Source organism: Phasianus colchicus, chromosome 3, assembly GCF_987193195.1.
Source record: "Phasianus colchicus chromosome 3, bPhaCol1.hap1.1, whole genome shotgun sequence".
In the NCBI taxonomy this organism is placed as follows: domain Eukaryota; kingdom Metazoa; phylum Chordata; class Aves; order Galliformes; family Phasianidae; genus Phasianus; species Phasianus colchicus.
Window position 1 is genome coordinate 7908134 of NC_143438.1, and position 27740 is coordinate 7935873.

General features: G+C 38.7%; 1 protein-coding gene across 8 annotated transcripts in view; it reads left to right on the forward strand.

Moving 5' to 3' along the window:
- KIF13A (kinesin family member 13A) overlaps positions 1–27690 on the forward strand; it is a 123873-nt gene extending 96183 nt beyond the window's left edge. For 2 of the 8 annotated variants that reach the window (XM_090136882.1, XM_090136877.1), the window contains 19 exons: positions 383–556; positions 1091–1242; positions 1358–1490; positions 1609–1755; positions 2662–2700; positions 4015–4114; positions 4216–4342; positions 5367–5422; positions 6592–6716; positions 7448–7624; positions 8576–8668; positions 9709–9861; positions 11297–11374; positions 11905–11952; positions 12432–12543; positions 13448–13599; positions 14104–14208; positions 22733–23822; positions 24696–27687. In XM_090136882.1, coding sequence (XP_089993008.1) covers positions 383–556; positions 1091–1242; positions 1358–1490; positions 1609–1755; positions 2662–2700; positions 4015–4114; positions 4216–4342; positions 5367–5422; positions 6592–6716; positions 7448–7624; positions 8576–8668; positions 9709–9861; positions 11297–11374; positions 11905–11952; positions 12432–12543; positions 13448–13599; positions 14104–14208; positions 22733–23822; positions 24696–24979 — 3345 coding nt within the window. In that variant the 3' untranslated portion in view covers positions 24980–27687. Of the gene's footprint in view, positions 1–382; positions 557–1090; positions 1243–1357; positions 1491–1608; positions 1756–2661; positions 2701–4014; positions 4115–4215; positions 4343–5366; positions 5423–6591; positions 6717–7447; positions 7625–8575; positions 8669–9708; positions 9862–11296; positions 11375–11904; positions 11953–12431; positions 12544–13447; positions 13600–14103; positions 14209–22732; positions 23823–24695 lie in introns of those variants that run through there. The other 6 variants (XM_090136883.1, XM_090136879.1, XM_090136881.1 and 3 more) reach the window with 5 other exon arrangements.
- The last annotated feature ends 50 nt before the right edge of the window (positions 27691–27740 follow it).

Here is a 27740-nt window from a genome sequence, read left to right on the forward strand (position 1 = left end):
GGCAGACACAGAAGGGGAAATAGTTTTTCCATATATCAGCTTGCTATGATTTGTTTGATTATCTAATGTAGTATCAGTGGCTGGTATCTGGATTTCATTTCTTCTTTTATGAAAAAGTTCTTCACTCAGAATATTGTCTTCCTCAAAGAAGGCAAATGCATGGGTAGGCTAGTTAGATGCATGTACCTATTCTCCTTGCATCTGCATTTCTGTATATGCAAAATACAGATTTCCTGAGTAGGGTCACCTTTAAGAGGCAATCAGAGATATCCTTTCAAAAAATCTTGGTTGTTGATAATTCTTGTTTAAATAGTTTCTTCTTAAGCAGTTTATAATTGAAGGAATAATGGTATTTATGAGTACATCCATCTTGTCTACTCAGGTAAAAATAAAAGAAGCAACCGGACTGCCACCTAATCTCTCCAACTTTGTCTTTTGTCAATACACATTTTGGGATCAGTGCGAGTCAACAGTAGCAGCACCAATTGTAGATCCAGATGTGCCTTCACCTCAGAGCAAAGATGCTCATTTTACAGTGACCTTCTCTCATTGTAGGGTAATTATTTTTAGCATGAAACAATATTATGGTAGGATGTTATATTTGATTTTGTTTAGAGTTTAAGTGTTGTTTTCCTTGGGGGAGGAAGGATGGAATCAAATTATATAACTAACGAGTTTTGAAAACACTTTTGAGTGCTATGATTTTTCATTTCATCATCTCTTTGTAATGCAGTAAAAAGGAAAATGATCATATAAGTTCAGTTGTCATCTTCAGTGTGTACAGAGAAGACTATAATTTATATAAGGATATTTTGTACAGTTGTTTGATAAGCTCAGTAACTTTAAAAGTCTTATTGGAGCTGCAGTGGGGCTTTTATGTAAATTTTGAAAGCACAGTACTCAATATGCATGAGCAAGAAGCATGATTTGCTGAGATGATTTGTTTCACAACCTGTTGACCTGTCAAGCTTTATAATCTGAGCTGTATGTTTGTATCATGCAATTGTTTGGTGTGTCTTTGCAAACCAATTGAGGATTTGCAATTATTTTGTTTCATTGGTTGTAATGTGGTTTTATTTCTGATTTCTAGGACTACGTGGTGAATGTCACAGAGGAGTTTTTGGAATTCATTTCAGAAGGAGCTCTTGCTATTGAGGTGTGGGGTCACAGATGTACAGGCAACGGCACCTCTGTTTGGGAAGTTGACTCTCTTCATGCTAAAACAAGGACACTGAGAGACAGGTATGAATTACGCATGGATGTTTTCATCAGCTTTCCAGAGGCTTTCTAATACCTGTGGTGCACTTAGCATATTTTGATGAGGCAACCATTAGTTTTTGTGGGTATGTCTTTTTAGGTGGAATGAAGTAACTCGAAGAATAGAAATGTGGATTTCCATACAAGAATTGAATGAGATGGGAGAATATACTGCAGTTGAACTCCACCAGGCAAAGGATGTAAACACAGGGGGGATTTTCCAGCTTAGGCAGGTATGTCTTTTTCCTTGTTGCCTTGCTTGTACTTAAATTGATTCTTAATTTTATTCTTAGATTCCCTCTGTTTCTCTCTCCCTCTCTGTCTTTCTCTATCAATTATCTTCCTGTTCAGGGTCATTCTCGCAGAGTTCAGGTGACAGTGAAACCTGTACAACATTCAGGAACGTTGCCTCTCATGGTAGAAGCAATTCTTTCAGTCTCTATAGGTGGTGTGACTGCCAGATCAACCAAATTGCAAAGGGGCTTGGACAGCTATCAGGTAAGACAGTTACTTTTTCATGCATTGATTTATTTTCTCTTTTTACTTTGCTATTCTAGATCCTGCCCAAAAGTTCTAAAAGGGGGACACACTGGTACATGATACATTATCTTGCTGTTTTAGATGTGTTTGAGGCTAATGTGAGTATAGGGTGCTAAAACTGCTTCTTTTTTAGCTTGCTTGTTAACTTAGTGTGTAACTGATAAAGAGCCAAGTGTGATATCTGGATATATGCAAGACCCCAGGCATGTGGAATTTGTATTTACTTTTGCAGCAGTGAAATTAATACCAGATTAATGATTTGGTTAATTTCTCTCTCATCTACGAATGGTGCAAATTGAAGAATAAAAGAAAATGAAAATGAGTAGGGATAATGTCTTACAGTGATATAACATTTATCTTTTTAAGCTGTTACTGAATGCAGCAGGTCTTAAGAAATATAAATGACTTGTTGCTGCTGGCAGACAAATTGATTTGTAAAACAAAGCATTCTTTTAATAGCAGTAGCAAAGAACAAGTGGAACAGGCCATCCAGGGAAGCATGGCACTTTCAGTCATTAAGAACCACAAGTAATTCTAACCTTATATACAGACAAAACTGTAAATGTAAGGTTTGGCTGTATGCTTGCTCAGTCCTTTTTCTGGTGCTGTATTCTATACATTCCTTTTTTTGCTAAATATAACTTCTAAAATCATGGCTGAGATGCTGTAGTCTGTAATGAAGAAAAAATCTGATCCTCTCTGTTAGTAAGACTTCGGTTACTTGAATGTTGTAATTTTAACATTTTACAAGTTTGTTTGTGTCAAGAAATGTTTGCGCTCATGGTTTGGGGGTATTTCTGTGATTTTTTCTGTTGAAAAATGCATGTTCTTTTGTTTTTTACAAAATTTATTTTCTCCTACCAGAAGGAGGAGGATGATGGTGGTGATATGGATAGTTACCAGGTATTGATGCTGTTGCTGTCAATCCTGTGGCATGGGGCACAGCTAATGCTAATAGCCAACAGCTTTCAAATGAACAAGCATAGTGGTGCAAGCAAAAGCAGCTTTGAAATATATGCTATGCATTTAAGAGGCTACCTGGGCTATAAAACACTGCTATTTCAGTTTATCTAATGACTTTACACTCTTGCAGTGTGTTCTTTTCTCTATTGGCAGTCAGCTCTCCTAATGGGCTTCAGGAATTGCAATGTGAACAAAAACTTACAAAACTTGAATTTAAAATGAAAATAGTTTCTATTGAGTATCTTGGGGGGGAGGTGAGGGGGAAAGCCCTGCAGGTACAGAAATTTTTCTCAACCAAATTACACAACAAATGGCTTTTTAATTTTATTTTATAAAGAAAGCATCTTAACCTCTTGAGTTGTGCAGTTTTCTGAAATGCTAGTGGGAGAGAAGTAGAGGATGAGAGGATGGAGAGTACAGAAGTACAGTGAAGCAAATTTTCTGTTTGCAAGCTTAGCAACCTTGAACGTGGCTCATTTGTGATAAGTGAATGTAGGGCAGTCAAAGTTGAGAAAACTTGAAAGAAGAATTGTTTAAAAGATGGCAAAGGCCAGAAGAAGAATTGCCTAAAAATGTAGAACACGGTAGAGATTTTACACAGAAGTCTTATTTTTAGAAGGCAGCTTCAGAGGTAAACTTAGTTTGGTGAGAATGCTGACATCCCACAAGATAATGTGTTAGACTTTACAGCAACCTCAGAAATACCAGTTAGGTACTAACTTCTTGCGGGCTGTTCACGTGCTTCCTGACAAATCACAGAGAAGAATGAACCAGATTTTCTGTGATACCACAAAGCATGATTGCATGATGGGTTTTGTTTGCATGAGAAACCTTTTAATTGCGCTAATAGCAACTACTAGCAGTGGAATTTCATGCAGATTTGAGGGTGTGCTGACCTGTCTAATCTTCAGGAGAACTTACAATCAACTCATTATACCTGTTTTTCCTATTCCATGCACTATTACAAAGTTTAATTGCCGATTCTGTGAATAATTAGCCTATGGTGTATAATCCTGTTCAATAACTGAGGTTGTCATATTTTCTTTTTCTCCTTTTGGAATTTGAGATTTGAAAGCAAATAAGCTTCCATTCATGGGTGATGAGGTACTTAATTAGCATGCATGTTATTTGGGGGAAAAAGTTTTCTGCATCATGCAAGCTCTTTAGTATCAGTTCTGATGAAACTATCATAAAATTCACTGCCATTTGATCTTAACCACAAAGTTAATAACTTCCTTTTTTCTTCCATGTTAGGAAGAAGACTTAAACTGTGTACGAGAAAGATGGTCTGATGCATTGATAAAACGCAGAGAATACTTAGATGAGCAGATTCAAAAGATCAGCAATAAACAAGGTTTGAAGCTTAAGAACTGACTCATAAGTACTTTATTCCCTATTTCATCAACAAGAGAAAAAAAAGTGTCTTATATATCATATTAACCTCTTCCTCTGTAGAAAAATCTGAGGATGATATAGAACGAGAAGCTCGCCTGGTAGAACAGTGGGTAGGGCTGACAGAAGAAAGGAATGCAGTGTTTGTTCCAGCACCAGGCAGTGGAATCCCCGGTGCACCTGCAAATTGGTATGTTCAAAAAAAAAAACAAACAACATTGGAGCGGTTGGCTTTTTCTGTAGGAACATTGTGAACTTACAGGGTAAAAATTTCAGGATGTTTTATAGCTTCCTACATTTTCCTGTACTGCCACAAATTACACAGAGCTGGCATGAGTTCTGATGCTGGTTAACTTACTACGTAAAGTAGTTTTGAGATAGCTTTGAAGGTTTCAACATCACCTTTGAATTTAAAAGTATCTTACTTTGTTATTGTTTTGTTTTAAATTCTTGTAATTTGACTCCTTTCAGCAAAAAAACAGGGGAATGTGTATAAAATGAACTATAGAACATGATTTCATTGAGTTCAGGGTGCGGAAGGGAGATATTCTAATTGAAAAGGCTGTTCTCTTCTTCCATTCAAGTTTCTACTAATGTATCTTTAATTTCATTTAAATTTTTGTTTTAAATAAGATCATTGGAACTAACCTTGAAAAACTAAAAATGCATCAGGTTAAATTTGGGAAAGTATGGACAAGAAATAACAAGTCTAATCAAGCGTACACTGATGTCCCTGATAATACCTAAATCTCTTATTCTCTGGATGAATAATGTAGTAGTATTTTTTCCTCTCAAACTTAATTTTTTTTTCCCCTTATTCACCTGAAGTATAGGTCATGTAGCTAGAAATGCATGTATTGTTTGAAGACTGTCTTTTCAGTAGTTACCTATTCATTTGTTTGAAAGGTTGCTAACCTTTATGTGCAGCCAGTTAATTTTATAAGAAACAGAGTGGGATGTTTAGAACTGTCATCACTGTAACAATTGAAATGCACTGAAGTGTGTGAATTAAGTTTTGATAAAGCATTATATTTAGTTACATGTGGAGATAGGCAAAACACTGTCTATGCAACACAATCAGATTAGCCATCAAAATGTTGACAGCTTTAGTCACTGATGACAGTTAATATGAATCTTTCCCAGAGATCAGTTTATCCTAATTAGTTTTGACATGTATTTGTCTTCCTTGTTGATAGCAATTTGTTTTGTTTCAGGATTCCACCTGCAGGAATGGAAACGCATATACCCGTCCTCTTCCTTGATTTGAATGGTATGCTGTAATGACAGATTAAGAAACTTAGGAAAATAATAAAATTTAGTTTCTAGCGATGCATTGATAGATGGAATAGTGCATCTTAAATATCTAAGGAGACATAAGAGAGTTCTGTCAATGGCAGTGTCTGGTGTAGATTGTAGAATGTTCTTTCTTCTGATTACATATGTTGGAATAATTAAGCACAATTACTTCAAAATTAAGGTGCAAATCAGGGAGCATGAGTACAAGGATTGTTTATTAAACAAAAAACTGTGTGAAAGAGCAAGTTAATTTAAATGGAAGAAGAGAGAGAAACATTTTGTGTGCATTTCGATGCACAAATCCACAGGTCATAAGAACACTGGGGAATCTCCCAGCTGTTACAGATCTGAATTATCTGTAGAGGTTTAAACAGATGGTTTAATGAAGAGGTGTTAGAGTATCTAACTGTTCTCCCTTTGAAAACACTTAGTTTTAACTTTGAGAAGACTATTGTCTGTGTTCTAAGAACAAAAATCACACTGTTAAGCAGCAAGAGACTGCAGTTAGCACCATATTTAAGGGCTGTTGAGGAAGTAAGTCCAAAAGTATAAAACTCTTAGACATGAAGTAGAGAAGGATCCACAAGCCATGTTACATCCAGCACATCATTGTGCTCCTAGACATGTTTATACAGGCAACACACCAATATCTTCTTTGAACACTGCTTTTGAAAAATTCCATCATCAGTGCTCACAAGAAATGTTTTTGTTTTTCATTGTAAGCAGAGTTTAGCCAACAGAAGACCAATAGGACACATTTATGGATCATTGCACAACAATTTTTTTTTGTATTATAAAAAAACCTAACATTACCAGTACTGCTGTTCTCAATCTGGATACATCAGAACTGATTTAAATAAGAGATGAGTTGTTTAGGTAAATTAGGAACTTTCTGGCTGGGTAAGTTCCTTTCATGAATACCTAAAAATAGATTGGAATTCTGTTTAGGTCATGTGAGAATGTGTTCAGAGGGAATCTTAGCCTAGTTTTCTTCCTATTTTGTATGCTTGAATTATTTTTAAAATAATTCATGGTAAGATTAATCAGGGCTAAATGTATTATGAAATTATTACAACTTTGCCTCTCTATATTAATATCCTTTGGTATAAAACTGTTTCCTTCTTTGCACATTTGTTTCATTAGCTGATGACCTCAGTGCCAATGAACAACTTATAGGTCCCCATGCATCAGGAGTTAACTCAATACTACCAAAGGAGCATGGGAGTCCATTCTTTTATCTGCCGATCATAAAACACAGTGATGATGAGGTAAATTAAATTTCTTCTCTCCTTCTCCCTTCATCCTTTCTCTTGTGGACTCTTTAATTTTTCAGAGGAAACTGCTTCCCTTATCATCCTCACAAGGCAAAGCTTAATGATTAAACAAAACTTTTTCTTTTGTAGTACGCAATTCCTTTTTAAGTCTAGTAAATTGGGAATTGTTGGAAATACGAAGTTCCAAAACATATCTGGAATCAGTCCACTTGCATGTCTTCCACTTTCTGTGCCTTCTCAAGCCAATACTTAAAGATCATTTGCAGAATGAATGGCATGCTGAGATTCAGAAGGAGACGGGGAAGGAAAAAGATTTCCTGCAGTATGGGAACAGGTTTATTCTGTGTAGAAAATTGCAACTTAATCTAACAAGTGGAAGCATTGTCATTAAATTCAATAAATGTTCAATACAGATGCAATACAGTTTGTTCTTCTTCCTTCAATTTTGCTTCTGCTTTCTCCTCTGCCTTTCTCTGGTTGTGAACTTTCTTCTGGGGCAAGGATTGTGTGCTCCATCATGTTCTTTCGTGTCTTAACACCTGTTTTTATGGTTCTTCTGATACATTCCTTATTACAAATTCATTTTTACATAATTTACTTAATGTACTCAATGATAATTATTGTTCTTTCATAGAAGTATTGTTTTACGCCATGTTAAATCATTGCAAATTATTTGTCAGTGATCGAAGCATTGATTTTCCTTTTTCCATGTGATTTCTGTGTAGGTTTCAGCCACTGCTGCCTGGGACTCTTCTGTCCATGATTCAGTGCATCTAAATAGAGTAACTCCTCAAAATGAGAGGATTTACCTAATAGTGAAGACTACTGTGCAGCTCAGCCATCCTGCTGCAATGGAACTGGTCTTACGGAAAAGGATTGCAGCCAATATTTATAACAAGCAGGTAATAAGTTCATATTTTGTTACTAATTTTATACACCTGATTTTATGAATGTTTTCCAAGCTGCTTGCTTTGTTTTGCTTGTCTCCTGTTATCATTAAAGACAAATTAAAAAGAGATTAGCATAGGTTGCAGTGATGCTGTGCTTGTCTGGTATAGCCCTTCGAGCCCTTCATTTTTCAACCTGATTTGGTTCAGAGTATGGCAGGTACTACTTTTACAACAACAAAAAAGTAGTTTAGACAATGAGATGCTCTCTAAAATTGCATTGCTTTCTGTTTCCCAGATAACTGAAACCAAGAGCATATTTCAGAATTTCTTCATATTTTGCAGTGGGAAGGGGAGTTGAGACACCAACTAGCTGTTGTGCTTCTAAATAACTTACTAATAGCTGAATTCCTGCCTTTGTGTATTTGAGAATTTTCCCTTGCTAGTTTCATTTGTCTAAAATGCCTCATGAGGTGGAAGTTAAGTTCATGATGTAAAGGCTAACTAATCTGATAATAAAGCATACTAAGTCTGTGACTACAACAGTGAAAGCTGTGGCTGCTGTCCCAGCTGTGGCTAGAAATCAGAGCTGTGCTTTGCTATAGCTAAAGGAATTTTCTGCTTTTTTAACAAGTGGCTGGCAAAATGAGTAACGTTAGCATATTAGAGACTTCCTACACCACAGTTTCTCAGTTACAGGTTATTACACAGGAACTGAGCTTCAGTGAAAAGCAGGAGTAAATTACTATAAGTTACTATTTGAACTTTGCAGCATTTTATACTGAGTACAGGGCTGTGAGAAGTACTTTTAAGGACTGTGAATACTGAAAAGGAACTTTCTAAATCATTGTCCTGAAAATTGTGCTTATGTGTTAAAATAAATTTTTGCACTGCCACTTCTTTTTGTCTGAAAGCACTGTCAGTAATCATTATCAGAGCAGTAACAGAAAATTATTTTATTTCTAGAGTTTTACCCAGAGCCTGAAAAGAAGAATATCCTTGAAAAATATATATTATGCCTGTGGAGTGACCTATGAAATAGTATCTAATATACCAAAGGTAAATTGTACCATGTTTCTCTGGCAAATTCATAGAAAGTAACAGAATAACATATTGTAGTGAGCCCTGCTTTATTGTTATGAGGCAACTTGCTAAAGTGCATACCCTGAAGCTCAATAGTGAGATCATTTCTACCTATAAACAGTAGAAAACTGTGAGGATTTTATTTTCTCTTTTACTGTGTAAACCGTGTTCTTGTAGTAGTGCTGTTTCTGTAATTGTATTAGCCACTACAGGGAGAATAGAGAGGCTACTCAAAAGGGCATTCAGGTCAATGAAGACAGAAAAACAGCTGAGACATTAGTTTCAACAGGAATATAAACTGATTTTTATATTACAAACTTGCAGAAATTGAAAGTGTATTCTAAAATTGATTTTGAAGGTAAACTGGACAAATAAAAACAAATAGTTTAGTCACCATGTAATTGTTGCTTTTGATAGTACTTAGAAGTTAAATTCTAGAGAAATTATGCAGAGAATCTAAGGTTCAGGAAGGAAGTTGCATTTACTTTCTTTCAGCATCATTTACACGTGTGTTGAAAAGTCTTGGATTGTTGATTATCATTAGGATTACTGATTAAGATTAATTTCTGAATTGAGATGTGTATAATCAATGAAAATTATATAAAGGAATATTATATAATCAAATAATATTAAGATGTTATAATAATGAAATAAGCAAGAGAGTTAGGCACAGCAAGACAAAAAGAATAAATAGGATGCTTACCCACATCATGGGCTTACTCAGGAAAGACCAGTGGAGTGGATCTTCCAAAGAGAGAGAGATCCTTCCCCACTGGTAGTCAGCTCTTAAATGGGTCTAGGAGAGGTGCAGCCAGGCTCCACCCCTTCCTGCAGCACAAGTGAATTGCTTTCACCTGTGCTCCCAGGGCTGACTCATTGCTCGCCTCAGGTGATTAATCAGAGGTTCAGGCCGTGACTCAGCAGTTCCCATACAAGATGATATAAGTAAATGAATCAACACCTTAAAAACAATACACTTCAATTTGAAAAGCTGAATAGTGTAACTTGCAATTTAGGCTACAGAAGAAATTGAGGATCGCGAGACCTTAGCTCTGATGGCTGCAAGGAGTGAGAATGAGGGTACATCTGATGGTGAAACTTATATTGAAAAATACACTCGTGGCGTACTGCAAGTGGAGAACATTTTGAGTCTTGAACGACTAAGACAGGTAAGGAAAAGGCACTTAGGGCATCTTTTGAACTTTTTTATTACAATTTAAGTAGAAGGTGTGGATGGTTTTGTTTTTAAAATAAGTGTTGCTTGTTTTTCAACTGAAGTGAAAACACTGGACGGATAAATTTAAGACTGAGATACTCATGTGAAATACAGAATTGCAGCAAAGGTGGATTAAGTAGAGCTGGCAATGGTGTAATAGTCAGAAGCTGAACAGACAAAAGCTGAAGTATGGATTTGGATTTCAGATAGAGATTTTGGTGATTGTGTGTGCAAATTAAGATTTGAAGATGTAAGCCCTGTTTGCTGTCATGAGGCACACTGAAAAAAAAAAAAAAGATTCTGGCTAATCAGTCATCAGTGGCACAAGGCCTACTTGGAGCCCAGTAACTAGCAGTGTACCGTAGAGATTGCTACTGGACCTAGTTCTGTTTAACATCTTTATTAATGATCTGGATGGAGCGTACCCTCAGGAATTTTGCAGATGACACAAAACTACAGGGAGTGTTGATTATACCAAAGGGTTATGCTGCCATCCAGAGGGACTTTGACATGATGGAGAAATGGGTAATGGGAATCTCATGAAGTTCAACAATGAGAAGAGCAAAGTTCTGCTCCTGGGAAGGAACAAGCCCAATCAGCAGGACATGCTGGGGACATCCAGCTGGAAAGCAAAGCAACTTAACAGAAATGAACCTGGAGTTCCCTCATGGGCACAAAGTTGAACGTGAGCCACCAAAGTGCCTTTGCAGCAAAGAAGGATAGTAGTATCCTGAGTTGCATTAGGCACAAGGTACTGCCAGCAAGTCAGTGGAGGTGATCCTTCTCCTCTACTCTGGTGAAGCCACACCTGGAGTTCTGTGTCCAATTCCGGGCTCCCCAGTACACAAGAAACCCAGACAGATTGAGTACAACAAAGGGCCACAATGGTAATGAAGGAACTGCAACGCCTCTCCTATGAGGAAAAGACAAAGTTGGGACTGCTCAGTCTGCAGGAGGAAGGCTGGAGGGTGGGGTAGTAGATCATCTTGTTGCATTTCAATCGTTTCACTACCTAGAAGCAGGGCTCAAACACAGCAGAAGCAGACTCTTTTCAGTGGTGCCAAGTGACAGGATAAGAGGCAATGGATGTTCTGTCTGAACATCAAGAAACAATTCTTTGCTGTGTGAGTGCCTGAGCCATGGAATGGATTCAAAGAGTTTTCTCCCATGGAGATAGTTAAAAGGCATTTGGATGTTCCCTTAGGTAAAGTGGCTGTAGGTGGCCACTTGAACTACTTGAACCCAGAAAGGTTGAACCATGAAACCACCAGAAATCTGTTCTGACCTCAGTGATTCAGTGATTCTGTCCTGTTTGATTGCTTCTCATGAGGACATTGTTCATCTTTGTTAACAGCACAATTTTAAGTGGGATCTGTTCTTCTACACAGGCAGTTACAGTCAAAGAAGCACTCTCTACCAAAGCAAGAAACATCCGCAGAAGCATGAGCACACCAAATGTCCACAATGTAAGAACCCTTTCTCCTCTGGTTAATTAGCGTGAATTGGGTGGAATGGTGTTGTTTGTGTACTGATGTAATACTTCTACAATACGATATGGTCATGATTATTCTGAAATAGGACTAGTCAACCTCTAGAAAAGTTGATATGCATGAAAAAAGTCAGTCATCCAACAAAAATCCCTCCTTACAGTTTTCCTTTCTGGAAGAAAGCAAGGGCAGAGGGAGAGTTGGTCAGAAGTCTCCTTCCTGTATAAAGGTAATAGTTTGCGAAGAGCTGTAGGATGATGGCTGCAGTTTTCAGATTACTTTTTTTTTTTCACTTTGATGTAAAAGTCTCTTTTACTTCTTTTCATGGTGGAAGGGATAGTTTCCATTTTGTGTGCATTTATACATTATTGTATCACCCACTCAGAACAAATGTATCTGTCCTAAGTAATCTTATCTGGAAAGTCAGGACTAAATGTTCAGTGTCTCCTTAAGACATCTTATAATTAAAAGGAATGCATTTTCTCATTCTACCTCTTGGTGTTTTATAGGTATCCTGTAGCCGACTAGATCTTTCTGCCTGTGATGAAGACGATAAGGTATGTAAATGTGAAGTTCAAAATAAAAAAAAAAAAAGGTATGTTTACTTAATATATCTAACAAATGGTAATTACGTCCTATTTTGAATTAAACTCTTTTGTTCTTCTCTGCTTTTTAAATTAGAATTATAGAAAATGATATTTAAGGAGAAAGATAGAGAAAACCTTAGAGAAAACAGAATATTGATGGGAAAGTTTAACATCTACTGCCATACTGTTAACATCTGCCTCTGATGTCGTGGGCCAGCATAATAACATAGGGATTACTTTTGGACCGTCACTCGTATATTTTCAAAGAAAAGCTAGTTGCTTCTGAATTATCCATCATTTTCAAGACAGAAAAATGTCTTGAAGTCATAAAATTGATATACTTGAGGTTTAAAAAAAAAAAAAGAATAAAATGAACTTTTGAGTTTACCTATTAAATTTTGCATGTTTTCCTATATCAATGTGCATATTTATGTATTTTTGTTTCTTAGGGTTGGTCTGAAAGTCACCTAGATATGTCTGACTGTTCTTCCAGTTATCAAGATGTATCATGCTATGGTACTTTACCCAGGGAGTCACCACGCAGGAGCAAAGATGGCAGCGGTGAGGTTCTAAAGTGTAATGATTTTGCTTGTGGTTTTTAATTACTGCACTAGATTGAAAATCAGATTAAAAACAGTGTTCTTCCTATTAAATTCTCAGTTCTTTTCTTCTATTTAAATGCTTTATCCAGCTTCTTGCTTTAGCAGCTTGACATAACCTGTGAATAGGGGGGAGAGAAATGTATGAAGATATTCAGGACAGTATAAGAAATTGAGAGTGTTCAAAATCAAATACAAGACAATATAAATGTAGATCAAAACAGAAGGAGGAGAGAAAAGGAAAAGCTGCTGTGGATTTATGAATTTGATAATGAAGAGGCTTGTGTGAAAGTGGGGAGAGTCCTTTTGCAGGTTCTTTGCATTTTTTGGATATTTGTTCTTCAATGTCAGCAATCAAAATGTCTTATTTTCTTTAGGTCAAATTGTAATCTGCTCTTCTTGGACAGGAAGTGCTTGTAGAGCCAGTGCTTCCTTGCCCATAACTTTCTTTTTCATCACCCTAGTTACGCTGGCTTGCTTCCTGTGTAGAATTGCAGTGTTGTGGACAGAGGAAAGATGAGGCAGAGGAAGCAAAAGGCTGTCAGTTTTCAGTTTCAGGGTGAGATGACTGAGATGAAAAGAAGAAAAACTGGAGACTCAGAATGGAAAGGGCAGATACTGCTGTCCTCTACTTTCCTTCTCTTTCTGCTGCTCAGACTGCTCAGAGGAGAACAATCTGCCTTTGTAGAGTTCTGTACTATCTCATGCTTGAGTCAGTGGTTAAATACTAAAATACTGCCATTCTTTCTGTAGCCATCAATTTGCCAAATGCACAGGTTAACCTTCTATTATTTTGAATTTTTGCTCTTGCAGTTAAGAGATGAAGAACCAAAGCAGAACATCTTTTTTTTTTTTTTTCCCCCTAGGTATCATGTCAGAGAATTCTCATGCTTTAATGGCCAGCCCTTTTAAAGCATTTTCTCCTCAACCACCCAAGTTTTTCAAACCCTTAATGCCAGTGAAAGAGGAACATAAAAGGAAGACTCCACTTGAAAGTCGACCTCTGCTTAGTCAGGAGGTAATCTTTGGAAGCTACCTTGTTCGTTGTGGAATCAACTAATTTGGCATTCTTGGCAAACTGATTGCCACGTGCTTCTGTTCCAATACAGTTTTGTAATTATTTGGTTAAAATCCATTATATTTGGTGGGTTTTTCATTTATATTTTTTTACCTGAAATATTGGGTTTCTTTCCCCTCTTGGTAAATATCCTTCTTTACAGAGTATTTCTATTTTAAAGTAACAGTAACCACTTTTTTTTTTTTAATTAATTCTATCTAGTTCTAGTAATTCTAGTGATTCTAGAAATTCAGTGGTGGTTAGAAGCCTGACATTTATTCCTCATCTTAAAGCTGTTGAAGAGTGCAAAACACATGAGTTTTTCTACCTGTTAACTTGAAATTTGGTAAAACATATGGCCACTATGAGTGTTTGGCTTTCATCGTGCCTTAATGCCTTTCTGCCTCACATGCATACTTAGCCTTTGTGGTTTGTGTGATGTGTTGTGTGTCTTAACCTTTGCAGAGTATGCCTTCATCTCAGGTGCATTGTGCTGGCTGTGTTGTGCCTTCAGGAAGTAGTGCCAACAGCATGCCTCTAGAAAGCAATAGCATACATGAGGAAAAGATTGTAAGTTCTGTACCAGCTTCTGTTATGAGGCCTGGTGGTGGGCTTAGGGCTCTTTGGTGATGGGCTTAAGGTACTTAATGCTACTGCAGCAGGAAAAGAAGGATTAATGTGGATATGATCACTTGTGATTATAACTAATAATTATAATGCTTGCTTGGCTCACAAATGCTATCTTTAAATGGAAATAATTGTTGGTGGGTTTTTGTGTTTTTGGTTTGTTTTTTTTTTAATTTATGTGATTCCTCTCATGGGGAGGGTGGAAAACGTGAGGCTTCAGTTTTTACAGGGCACAAATAATCAAGTAAAGTGTAGCTTAGTGGATCATGTTGTTGTCATTCTAATATGCCTTGTATGTTATCCAGATTTTGTGACTATACCCCAGAGTAAATGGAATGATCCCATTTGGTGTAAGTAACTGTGCATTTAGGTGTGGGTACGCTATAAAAGCTTTATCTAATTGCCTGGTGTGGGATTAATATCACTAAAATAAGGTTGCTGCTCTTAATTAACCTGCAGCCTGTCTTCATCGTAATTCAGGTGGTGCAATTAGGTGGAGGGTTTTTATTTTTCTATTCAGCTGTCAAATTGTTTTCTCACTGCTGCTTCAACAAAACATGTATCATTTCTGCTTTATGAAGACCTTGATTTTTGAGCTGTGGAAGATGGCTGTGAATGTTTGTTCTAATCAGAGCTTTAGATTTAGCATTTGGAGCCTTGAATTTATTTCCCCTTAATAGTACTGTGAGCACATTATTCAAGGTTTTATGAGGGATTCCTATTCAGCGTTTTCATTTCCTACCACATAGCCATGCTGTGAGAAAAATCACTTTTGGTTATTTCTAATGCCACTTCATAGATTGTTGCACCAAAGTCTCCTGAGAGAGTTCTGGTGCATACTTTAGAAGCTTGGCTGCTGTTCCTGTGTAGCAGCTGTTTTCTTCTCCGTCATGTAACTTTTCCATAAGGAGGTGTGAGTCAGTATGTCAGCTGAGTCACGGACACAAATAGCATGAAAGGTATTTGGAAGGCAAAATCTTCCACTGACTTGAAAAACATCCCATAGAATGTAATCTGTTAGAAAATTTTCTATAGCAACATCAGGGCAATTGTGATCCCTTCAGTCAAAGCAGGGTCCCATCCCATGCATGCTCTGAATTAACATGGATATTTGCCTGTGCTGTTTTCCAAAGATAAGCAGGAACTTTTGGAGCTGGAAAAGGGCAGTCTCCTGCATCAAATGTTTCCAATTAGACTAAAAATGAATTCAGATAGCTTCAGACCCACTGTAGTCTGTAAGGCACTGGAAAGAGCTGTGCTTTCAGTTCCCAGCTGCTTGCTCATGCCCTTGCACTGACTTGTCTTGCCTCAGCATAGATTTTTCTTTGGTTGCATAGTAAGTCATATTAAGGGGACTGATCCATCTAGGTGAAAAACTATGCAATAGAGTTAGTTTTATTTCAGCTGGATCTGCTCTCCTGTCTGATCACTGGAATGAGTACAGAGGAGGCAGGTAAGAACTAGCAGCTGCTCACAGGGAGGATATTGAGAAGGCTGCTCCAGCTTTTTGCATTGAGCTTAGCAAATGATGGTTTCTGGGTTGTTTTTTTGTGTTCTGGGTTGTTATTTTTTGTTTATTGGTTGAGTTTTTTTAATCTCTTAGGAAGAGATTAGCCTTCCCAGGCTACTCTGCATTTTTCAGAGCTGGAACAATTCTGTGTGTTAGCTAAGCTGCTGGAGTAAGCATTTCATGCATGTGGAAGAATAGTGTCCTCAGAATGAGTTGAGGGCAGCTCAGATAAGTTGGGCAGCATCATGCCTCCACATGAAACTTCTGCAGTCTGCTCCTCTCTGATTGCAAGTGAAGGTTTCACATTATTTATCTGTATTCTGAATGATTGCTCCAAGGTACAGAGCCTCTTACTCCTAACTAATCACTGGATGATTGATGTAGCTTCAAGTGTGATTCTTTCTTGCATCTTTTAAATTGTACTGCATATAAAATGTATTAGAAACAACAAAGTGACTAAACATACAGAAGTCCAGTAATTTTAACTGGACTCGTATTTTGCATCTGGGTAAACATAAGAGTAATATTTGGCCTTTTTCACATCTTTGTCCATGATCTTAACATTTTCTTGAATATTCAAAGCATCTGTCAAAGGTAGAGGGCTTAACTGGCTTACAGGAAAAGGTTTTTCTTTACTTGGCCTTAAATGCAGCTTTGAACCTGAAATTTCAGGTGGCACTTCCACATGTGTTCCAAAGTAGTCTGACACAAGGGTGTGCCCTCTATAAAATATGAGTGCAGTGAAATATGCTAAGGTCAGTATAATGTTTTTATACTGATTGTATTTGCATACTGCCTGTAATTATGTCTCATGATTGGGTTTTGGTTTTTTTGTGTGTAGGAGCAAATCCTCTCAGTGGGCAATAAACTTAATGCCAAAGCAACTGTGGTGCAGCCACCAAATAAGTATTATTAGTTTTAAATTAAAAACTAAAACAGGCATCTTTGAGGTTCCTTCAGAGCTATAATTCAGGGATATGAAAACTTAAGTACTTTTTAAGTAGTAACAAATGAGGTTATTACTTAGTAACTTACTGTTACTAAGCAGGTGTTTCGAAACTGCTTTTTGTCAGAATTCTTGCTTACTTTGCTTCTGTTGTTACTAAATCCTGACTTGTCATCTTATGTCCTTAGTTCTTTCTGGGACATTCCTACTGTAACCAGTTCTTAAATCTGTTTTATATAATAGTTTTTTCTGTTATCTCCCAGGCAGGTGTTTGTAATTTATCAGTTTTTCACAGACTTTATACTTTGGTTATTCCAGCAGCCTGAGCGGTACAAGAAGGCTTCCTTCTTTTTTTCCCCACATCTGAAATGCACAGGAATTTAAATGGCCCTGAAATTGCTTTACTTTGAGAATTTCTCCATCAGGAGGCTCAAGAGGTGCTTTGAAAGGAAATACCATAATCTAGGAATAAGACTGCATCTCTGTAACTTAAGTTTTGGATTTCTGATGTTAGATAACCCCCGAACTATTAATTACTGGCAATGGTATTTTATTAGTCTTCTCCTGATCATGTTGTTGATGTCTGTGGGTCTGCAAAACCATTTCTCATTTACACTGCCTTTTATCCAGATAGATTCTGAGCATGATCCCTGTGTCCCCTGAAATTCTTTTTCAGTTAGATGAGGCATCTTGCAGGATTCTGTGGTGAAACAGAAAACTATTATAAAAATGCCTCTTGGTCTCAAGTGGGTGTTTGCTTACTGTCCACCAGAGGAAATACTTCCTTTGCAAAGTATGTAACAATTTGGAGAGTTCTTGTACCATCTTAAAAGCAGCATATTTGATAAATGATAGTCTGTAGTGTTTCAAAACCCACCTACAAAGCTTTTGTTCTATGCAGAAAATTGCAAGATAAGGCTGAAAGAGAAGGAGTAAGCAGATTAATTGAGAAAATATCCATCAGAGATGAGTAACAGGTTTACTTGAATACGCAGAAAGATGGTTTGCACAATACTTTAATGTTTGGATGGTCTCAGTGAAGTGGGTATGAATTCTGCACTTTCCTTTTAAAAGACTATCTATAGATTTCAGACCACAAGAACAGAGCTTTCAATAATGTAAATCATGTTAAAAACTATTGCATACCATTTCATAGCACTATCAATCCTCTCTAGAGAAATAAATAGTTTCAAATTAAATCCAAATTATATACATAAAAAATTGCAAGCAAAAGCTGCCATGCGATTACTTGAGCAATTAGTCTGAAATCTGGTTGGACTTGTCAGGTAGAATTAGACAACTTAGACATCTTCAGATACTGATTGTCCTTCTAACAAAGATTTAATATGATTGGAAATCTTTCAACTTAGGAGGCTGTCTTGTATGGATAGTGAGACTGAGTTATATCTACTAGAAGCTTCTAATATAAATTGAATGTTACAGAAATGAAAAGGAGACCTTGTTACAGAATAAGGGTCAGTGAGTAGTGATCACTTCAAAAATGTAGGATAAAAGAAAAATGAGGTCAGCAAGAACATCTTTCTGTTTGTTTTGGGGGAGAAAATGGGGAAAAAAGAAAAACCTCCAAGTTAGAATGGAGCTCTTGTCACATAGACATGTGTTGCCTAATGTATGCCTATGTGGACATTTTAGTTAATTGTGCTCCTGAATGGAATGAGGAAACTTGTCACAAATGTCTTGGAGAAAGCAGAGGTACTCATTGTTGCCTTTACCTCCATATTTACCTGCAAAACCAGCCTGCAGGAATTTCAGGCCCCTGAGACTCAAGGAGAAGTTTGGAACAAGTTAGATTTGCCCTTGGCAGAAGGCCACTAGTTTGAGCAGCACTTACACTGTATATGCATATCCACCATGAGTGCAGAGGGAGCTAACTGATGTTATTGTGGGGCTGCTCTCAGTTATCTCTGAATGGTCATGGAAACTGGGAGAAAGCAGGAAGATTCAGCACACTACAGACCTGTCAGCCTCAGTTCCATTTGTGAGAAGGTAACGGAGAAAATCCTCAATCTGCATTTCTAAACACTTGAAGGACAAGAATGTGATCAGGTTGTCATCATGGATTTATGAGTCACCTTCTATACTACAGTGACTAGCTTAGTGGGTGAGGGGAAAATAGTGTTATTTAACTTGACATTAGCAGAGCCTTTGGCACCGTGTCCTTACCATCATCGTAGACAGGCCAGCATATATAGATTGAATAATTGGATGCTGAGGTAAACTAAAAACTGGCTGAATTGTTGGGCCAAGAGATCTGTAAGAAGCACAAAAACTTCTTGGAGGCATGTAACAAGTGGCTTAGTCTCTGTCTGAAATACCCGTGGTCAGTATTGCTCAGCATCTTCAGTAATGACCTGGAGAGAATACACCCTCAGCAAGTTTGCAGGTGATGCAAAACTGGGAGAAGCAACTGTTAAACCAGAAAATTGTGTTGCCATTCTGAGGGACTTCAACAAGCTGGAGAGCTTGGCAGAGAAGAATATTGTCATGTTCAACAGTAGAAATACGGAATCCTACATCTGGGGAGGAATAACACCAGGATCAGTGTATGCTCTGGGCTGACAGGACACTGGAGTCCTTATGGACAACAAGCTGGCCATGAACCAGGATTGCTTGTGGAAGACTAAACATGTCCTTGCTACAGAGAAAACCAACAGTATACTGGGCATCATCAGCAGGCTGAGTGAGGAGATTCCTGCTCTCTATTCAGCTCTGCTGAGGCTGTGTCTGAAATACTGTGTCCAGTTCTGAGCTCTGCAATGCAGGACTAATTGAAATGAGTCTTGTTGCACATCTACAAAGATCAGTGGTGGCTTGGTGCAGCTGACATGAGGAGAGGCTGAGAGCTGGGATTGTACATCCTGGAGGAGACAAGGCTCTTGGAGAATCTTAATGCATAAAAAATACCTAATGGGAGGGAGTGAAAAAAGGGCAGATTCTTCTCCTAAATACAAGAAAGACATCAAGGCCCTGAAGCATGTCCAGAGAAGGGCAGTGAAGCTGGTGAAGAATCTGGAATACAGATCTTATAATGAGCATCTGATAGAACTCGGGTTATTCAGTCTGGAGAAGGGGAGGCTCAGGGGAGGCCTTATCACTCTCTACAGCTACCTGAAAGGAGGTTGTGGCAAGGTGGGGGTCAGCCTCTTCTCCCAAGTAGGTAGTGATAGGGTAAAAGATAATGGCCTCAAGTTGCACCAGGGGAGGTTCAGACTGGATGTTAGGAAAAATTTCTTTCCCAAAGAGTGGTAAGGTATTGAACGGGCTGTCCAGGGAGCTGGTGGAGTCACCATCACTGGGGGTATTCAAGAAATGTTTAGAGATCATACTAATGGACATGGCTTAGTGGGGAAATATTGGTGTTAGATGGGTGGTTGGACTGGATGATTTTGGAGGTCTTTTCCAACCTCGGTGATAATATGATTCTCAGTAGTACAAGTGACAGGACAGGCAGTGGGCACAAACTGAACACATTTGAAGAAAATACTTTTTCCACTGCGCGAATGGTCAAATGCTGAAATGGATTGTGCACAGCATGGAGCCTCCATCCTTGGAGAAGCTCAAAATTCACCCATGTGGACATTGCCCTGGGCAGTTTGCTCTAGCTGACCCAGACTGGGTGAGAGGATTGGGCTTAACGATCTTAAGATGCCTTCCATCATAAACAATTCTGTGAATGCTCTGACATAAGCAAGCTGAACAAATGTATTTGCCTATATATTTGAGGCTTTGTTGCACGAAGTTATTTAAGCGGAAGAGAGATGTCATACAGACATGTGAACATGCAGTGTTCAGAGTTCGGGTTCAGCAGTGACAGGCAGTGTCTAAATATCTAGGTATCTTTTCTGAGTTCTGATTTTTCAGGCTGCAAAATATAAGTACCGTAAAACCTGGAAGTGAAAATTGAAAGGAGGGTAGAAGATTTACTAAAAGAATGTGGTAGCATGGGTTCTTTCCCTGCTTGTGATGAGTTTCTTTAGGAGGCTGACTTTCTTTCCTCATCTGTAAAATATTGTAAACATTTGTCTAACTTAAGGCGTATTAAGAATAGTTGTTGCACTCAGTGGGGTGTTTAGGTTCAGAAATGTTAACAGCACTGAGAAGATGCAGTCAGTACATAATACAGTACAGATGGAGAGGGGCATGATTCAGTTTCTTCCCTTTGATAAAACATTGAGAAGTATAGATCAGCAAGTGAATTTGAAGCACTTGTTGTAGTCCTAATGCAAACTGAAAGGAGTTTAGGCAGTGTCCTAAGATAATTGCTGAATCGTGTGCTAATTTCATGCTGCCTTTAACTGTGTGCCCAAAATGAGGCTGATATCTAGAGGTCATGTCTTCCTTAAGTCTGGAAGCCAGTAGGGTTTGTCCAGTTGGTTAAAACAGTCCAGTGAAAAGGTATTGCCTTCACCTGCAGGCCTCATTTTGCTTGTATCATTAGATCATCACAGATGCACAAAAATGCCTTAAGTAGTGTTAAGGTAAGATCTGAAGTTCCTAAGAACAGTGGGCCTGTGTAAGTAGAGACATTTGATATATATTGTATCTATTACTGTGTTAGAGGTAGCCTCAGCAGGCAATTAAGTGACTTGAAGTAGAAAAGAAAGCTGATATTTAAGTATAACATTGTAAAGGTCAAGAGAATGTCATTAAGTTGAATCATGCTGAAACATTTTGTCCTGGTTATTATGAAATACAGGAAACTTTCTCTGAAGTATTTTCGTCTTAAATGTGTTTGTTCTCAATGCTTTGATCACCTGGTTAAGTATTGCGTTTCTCCTCTTCCATGATTTATGGCAGGCTTCTAAAAGTGTGGAACTGCTTTGGTTATCATGCAGGATCAGTCTTTTGAGACTTGTGCTGATCAGTATTTGAAATACATATTACACATAGAGAAATAACAGGCACTTCAGTTCTTCTAAACTTTTATATATTTCAACAGGCTTTTTGGTATTGGGTTATGTTTTGTTTTTTAATATTACACTCTTGGGACTTTATCATAAACTATTCATTTAATACATAGTATTTCTATATATGTGTATACACACATTGTATATACATGTGTTCATACACATGCATACAAATACACATGTCTTTAAATGAAGAAATAAAGTGTTTGAAAAGCCTGGATATGGAGTCATGCCTGCTGTATTTTATCCTGAGGAGAGCTGCATGGCCGTGTTGCTGGGGTGTTTCTCAGATGCATCCTGACAAACTGACATCCTCAAACCCTTTGTTCTCAGCTTCGCATGCATTCTGTGAAAGCCACATTTGGGCTTGTCACCACGTATCATCGCTCTTTCTCAATGTGAAACTGGGGGAGCTGCTTCCAAATTCTGTCAGATTAGCTGGAGTCACCTATTTCCCTCCAAACATGAATGCACATAAATGCTTCCTTGAGGATTTTTTTTTTTTTGCCTTTGCTTTCAAGCATTGTGAATGTGTTCAAGTGTGATAGCTAGGGGTAAGCAACACTATTTTGCCTTACTGGTATGAGATTAATAGAAAATCCTATTGTGCAGAATGGTTCTTAATAATCAGCATTGCAGCAGAGACCCCTTTAGCCCTCTTCTGTTCCTGTGTGTCCATTTTGTTAGATAATCAAGTGGTTCTATCAAATATGTTCAATAGGTTTAATAAGCCCAAATAATGAGCAGAAATGTTTTGTAATACATGGCTTTCAAAAACAGAATATGATGAAAATATGAGAATATCTAACTTTTTAATGTAGATTTTCCTTATGCCAAACTATATTGCTTTATATTTTCTGGACTATTTAGAACTAATCTTTATTTTCTAAAAATTGAATGGCTCAGATAGGATGGATAGGGTTACGTTGCCAACAGTTATTTTCAGAAGGAGCTTCTGCTCTTCAGCTAAGGAATACTGAATATGCATATTTCTTCATATTCAGAAGGGAAAAATCAAGTCAATTTTCTTGAGAACTTTACTTTTGTAGGCTGCTAATACCACTTGACTCTCTTCTTTTGCAGGATTCTGAGGAGGAAGACAGTGAGTTGGAGGCCATTCATAAGAAACTGATAAGTCCACAAAGTTTTAAAAATTTCCGACCTTATGTTCCAGAGGAATTTGCTGACTTCAGTGTTTACAATGCTAGCCTGGAAAACAGGGAGTGGTTTTCTTCTAAATCAGACTTCATGAGTTCACGTGTTCTTGAGAAAGAGGTATCCCGCAGCCCCACCACTAGCAGTATCACTAGTGGCTATTTTTCCCACAGTGCCTCTAATGCTACTCTGTCTGACATGCTTATTCCCTCTAGTGATAGCACAGACCAGCTAGCCTGTCACACAAAGGAACTGGACTCTAATGACCCTTCAGGATCATCTCTTGCACATGATGTAAGATCTTTGAACAAGGAATTTTGTGAGGCAGAAAAGGAGTTAGCAAGAGAAAAGTTACCTGTGTTACCACTAAAAGAAAACAGTGCCTTAACAGAACAAGTTCCACTGTCCCTCAATGCCATTGACAGAGGCTCTCAGCAGTTACCCAGAGCTGGATCATTTTCAGCTCTAAGCTCCTCAGATGGCAGAAATACCTGTCATACAGTTGAATTTTCTGCACGTGAAGCTACAGTTGAGCACACAATGGAGATTGTTGAAGATCACTCATTTACGGAGTTTATGGGTGTCGAAGATGGAAAAGACTTTGACCACTCAGCATCTCCACAACCCTGTTCTGTCGTGTCCTCCAATGGAGTGAGCACCTCGGAGTTATCCCTAGGAACTGGCAAGGAGCAGGACACGTGTGGGGCCCAGCTGGGCTCTGCAACAGCAGGCAGTCAGCTTGCAAATGCTGTGGGAAGGCCTTTGTTAGTAAAAGAGACTTCAGACTGTGAGACTTACCCTGATATTTCCATAGATGATTTTACTGGGAAGGACCACTTGGATGGATCTGACTGTGAAGACGCCGCTTCTGCAGATCAAGCCCATGTCTTGCCTAGCTGGGTGGCAGTGGGTGAACAAGTCTGTGTTGGAAGCAATAAGGTGGGCACAGTGAGATATGTTGGAACGGTGGATTTTTCGGCTGGCATCTGGGTTGGAGTTGAACTAAACGTTCAGTTAGGTAAGGCTGAGTATGCTCTGGATTATCTGTGCAGTTACTATGATCTGTTTTAAAGTTGCATTATAACCATACTCTGTTCACTCTTGGGAAAAACTTGCAATTTTGTAATCACTTGACATCTGAAACACAGCATTCTAGGCTTTCTGTTTATAGAGTGCTTTGATGAAGATTGTTAGCTGTCTCAAAGCCCTGTTCTTCCACTTAATGCAAAATAATGCTTTGCATGTCATTCCCATTGGTACTCATCTGTTTATAGATCAGAAAAACAAGCAAAGCCTAAAATTAGCAGATATATTTCAGCTTGCAGGTTCATGGACAGCACTAGCCATAGACATCACTTGTCAGATGAGTTTGCTGCCTGTAGCTTTCAGAGAGTTTTATTTTTGTACTAGGTAAAGACTTGATTACAGTGCACAGGTTTTCTTTGACTTCGTTTGGTGGGGTCTGAAAAAGAGCCTGTGTTCTGTAAATGCTAAGAGGTTCCTACAGAGAATGGCTTCAGATATTTTGAAAAGATGGCTTTTTTAGCAGTTGAATAGATACTAACACTTATCTGTCAAATAAACTTGCAGTATAGGTACTAAGCTTTGTAAGTAATTGAGAGTAATTTATTTTGAAAAAGAACAGATGTGTGACTTTTTAAACTGTTTGTTAATAGAATAATACTTTAGGAAGTCTTTGGTCACAGTTCAAGGCCTCCTTTCCAGGTTTTGCTCACCCTTGTGCTTGGTATCTATCTGATTCCAGCACTCACAGCTACAAATCTGGACTCTTTCACAGATAGAGAGATTCACACTTCAATACCAGAATTACATGTCTACTGAACGTATGAACATCTCAACAATTAATTCTGTGCCTTTGTTTTCCTTGAAGGGAAACACGATGGGACTGTCAAAGGCAGAGAGTACTTCCACTGCAAACCACGGCACGGGGTGTTTGTTCGCCCCGGGCGCCTCAGTAAAGCACCAGCATCCACAAGGAAATGCAGCAGCACTTGGCGGTCTCAGGCATCTTCCACTTCAGAGAAACGGAGGAGTTCTGTACTTCAGGGCTCACCATCCACTCCTAAAGCAGGAGAAGGCCTCTGTCATTCAGGAGATGCGGCGGCTTCTGCTTTTTCTAGGAAACAAGAAAACAGGAAATCGTGGATTAACTGAACTGCAGTATTTTTTGCACTTACTACACATATCACTGTGTGGAAAACTTTATGGATTGTGGAAGCTATTGTACATTTAAATCTGTCCATACAGAACGCTTATTCTCTAGGGTCCTTGACTTCTTTAATTTTTTTATAAATAATATATATTATATATATATGAATGTGTATCTATAGTTTGTCTGCCAGTGGGCAGATACGGCTGCAAACTAAAATACAGTTAAAGCTGATGTGTAGATAATTGAGGTACTGGACTATTTGTTATGCATCAACATGGGAGATATATTTTAAACAACTAGAAATATTTTATTGTGGACAAACAGGCTGTAAATCCGTGTTTGGAAGAAGACTACGGTTTGCTGTTTTTCATTACCAAAGAACTCGTTTTAGACTGACACATTTGCTGTTTTTATCTTTCTATTGTAAATGTTTTAACTGATAACGTGGTGCCATTTTCCTTTCGGTCACGGGGCACCAAGCAGCCTTATGTTCTGTGTTTAAGCACACTGAAATATCCGACTGCTTCATACTTCTTGTCTTCCTAGAGGCCTGCCACTGTGCTGATGAACTGGCATTGTACTGAGGTGACTGACAATGCCCGAAGCTGTTAGTCTGGTATTTTGTGTGTTACCATAAACCAGCCGGGCAGTTTGACTGCAGAAACAGTATTACTGCAAGGGTGTGATAGGACAATGCTTTGGGATTTGTCTGGGGGGTTTTTGGGGTGCGGGGGGAAGCGGGGAAACAAGACACAGTAGATGGATTGTGACTGCAGACTTTGCACTTGTTACTTGCTGGTTATTATCGAGATGAAATAGAACCTGCGAAAGTAATTTTAATCTGTAAAGTTTATGTTAATAATGGGAATGATGGAGGGATTTGTGTCTGGTGCTCATGAATTCCTACGAAGGTTGTTCCACGTGTAGATACTGTAGATGCCTGTACAAGTGTTCTGGATGTTTGTAAAGTAACATGGTAAAAAATGAGTGACGTGAGTGGCCTGCTGTACCTGTTCTTTGTTCTGAGCAAGTGAGTGACTGAGATACCTGGGACCTTACTGACAAGCTGCTGTTCTTTCTCTGATTGTTGTGTACAGTAAGCGGACTCTAGTGTGTTACTATTTACTGTAAAGAACTGTAATTTATATACTGCCAATACTGTATTTAATTGGTACAGACCTATTGTGTGTTAGAATACAGACTGTTTACTTGGGATTTTAAAGACATCGTTTTGCTTATATTCAATACATTTAGGTTCCATGGTCACATAATAAGCTTAATGCCATTACTCGCTGATGGTGCTCAGATGCAAAATACTTTGTAAGAATGCTGAAGGACTGCAATGGGAGTGGAGCACCTGATGATGTTAACCTGTATGAACACCAGCTGGTTCCTGTGGCACAAGATGAGTGCAGACCGTGTGGGTACACCTTCCTCCTCTGCTGCCTTCCCCTCCCTTCCCTTCTCAGGGGAGCAGAGCTGGGTGACTCCTGCCGGGGAACGGCACAGGCACTGAGAGCTTGTGGACGGGGGAGAAGGCAGATGCACTGCTAAAGATGTACATCCCTCATCCAGGCAGCTGGGAGGTGCTGTGCCAAGGGGGCAGGCGCAGAGCGTTGTGCTGGCCCTTGACAGGGCTTTTGCCAGCACTGAAACAGGATACCGACGTGTTTGTGTTACCTGATTCTGGTGGAATGAAGGGCTTTGCAGAAGGCCTCTTTTTCATGCTTTTGGAGTCCACTCGGAGTTGCTTTCGGCGCATTAACGATGATTGTTGCTGGGGGAAAAAAAAAATACCATAATGGAAAAACTTGTTTACACAGAAGTATTTTATCAGGCACAGATGACCCTAAAACACTGTCAAGTATCTTGAAGTTAATTTTAGATGTCACTTTAACCTTTTTATAAAGCTTTTGAAAAAATACACGTGTGTGCATGAACATTTGCATAAATTATTGTCCTTGGCCACTACAAACAGTTTTGGAAGTTAATGTGGCCCTTTTCTTACAGAATTTATACCAGCTTAGCATCAGCTACCCTTAGGAATACAGAACACATGGTTGGTTCACAAACACTGGAGTGCTTCCTGGAGTGTACAGTCTGTGAATGGCAGAGAAACCTACAGAAGCTGAGCTGTTTACACAAACATTTGACTTAACCCATGCTATCCCAATGTTTTCTTTTGCAAACTCGGCATATTAACACATCTTGTCCCAGGTAAACGTTGGAAGGAACGTATGTAATGAGTGCAATGAAGTAACGTGAAACTGCAGGCATTGATGTGCACCTCAGGGTTTTTCCAAAACCCTTTATCAAGATTCAACCAGAGTCCTTGTGCTCCCACAGGCAGGCTGGGGTCAGCGCCCCTCCGCGTTTCCAATGGTCCCCTACAAAGGGGAACTCTCCATCTCATCTCACAAAGTGCACAGGAAAAACTGAAATATTTGAGAAGTGTGAAAGACTGAGCGAGAAGGGATTTAAAGTTGCTGAGGAAGAGCAGGGAGGAGGGTGAGGCCGAGTGAAAGCAGTGAGTGAGCTTTTTCTACAGCAAACAAGCTAGAAACAGCTTTCCTCGTAAAACTGTGGGAGCTGTGAGCGGTCGGAGTGCTGTTTGTGCATGGATTACATTGGGTAGTCACAGGACAAGGGGAAATGGTTTTAAACTGAGACGGGGAGGTTTAGGTTGGATATTAGGAGGAAGTTTTTCACCCTGAGCGTGGTGAGGCACTGGAACAGGTTGCCCAAGGAGGCTGTGGATGCCCC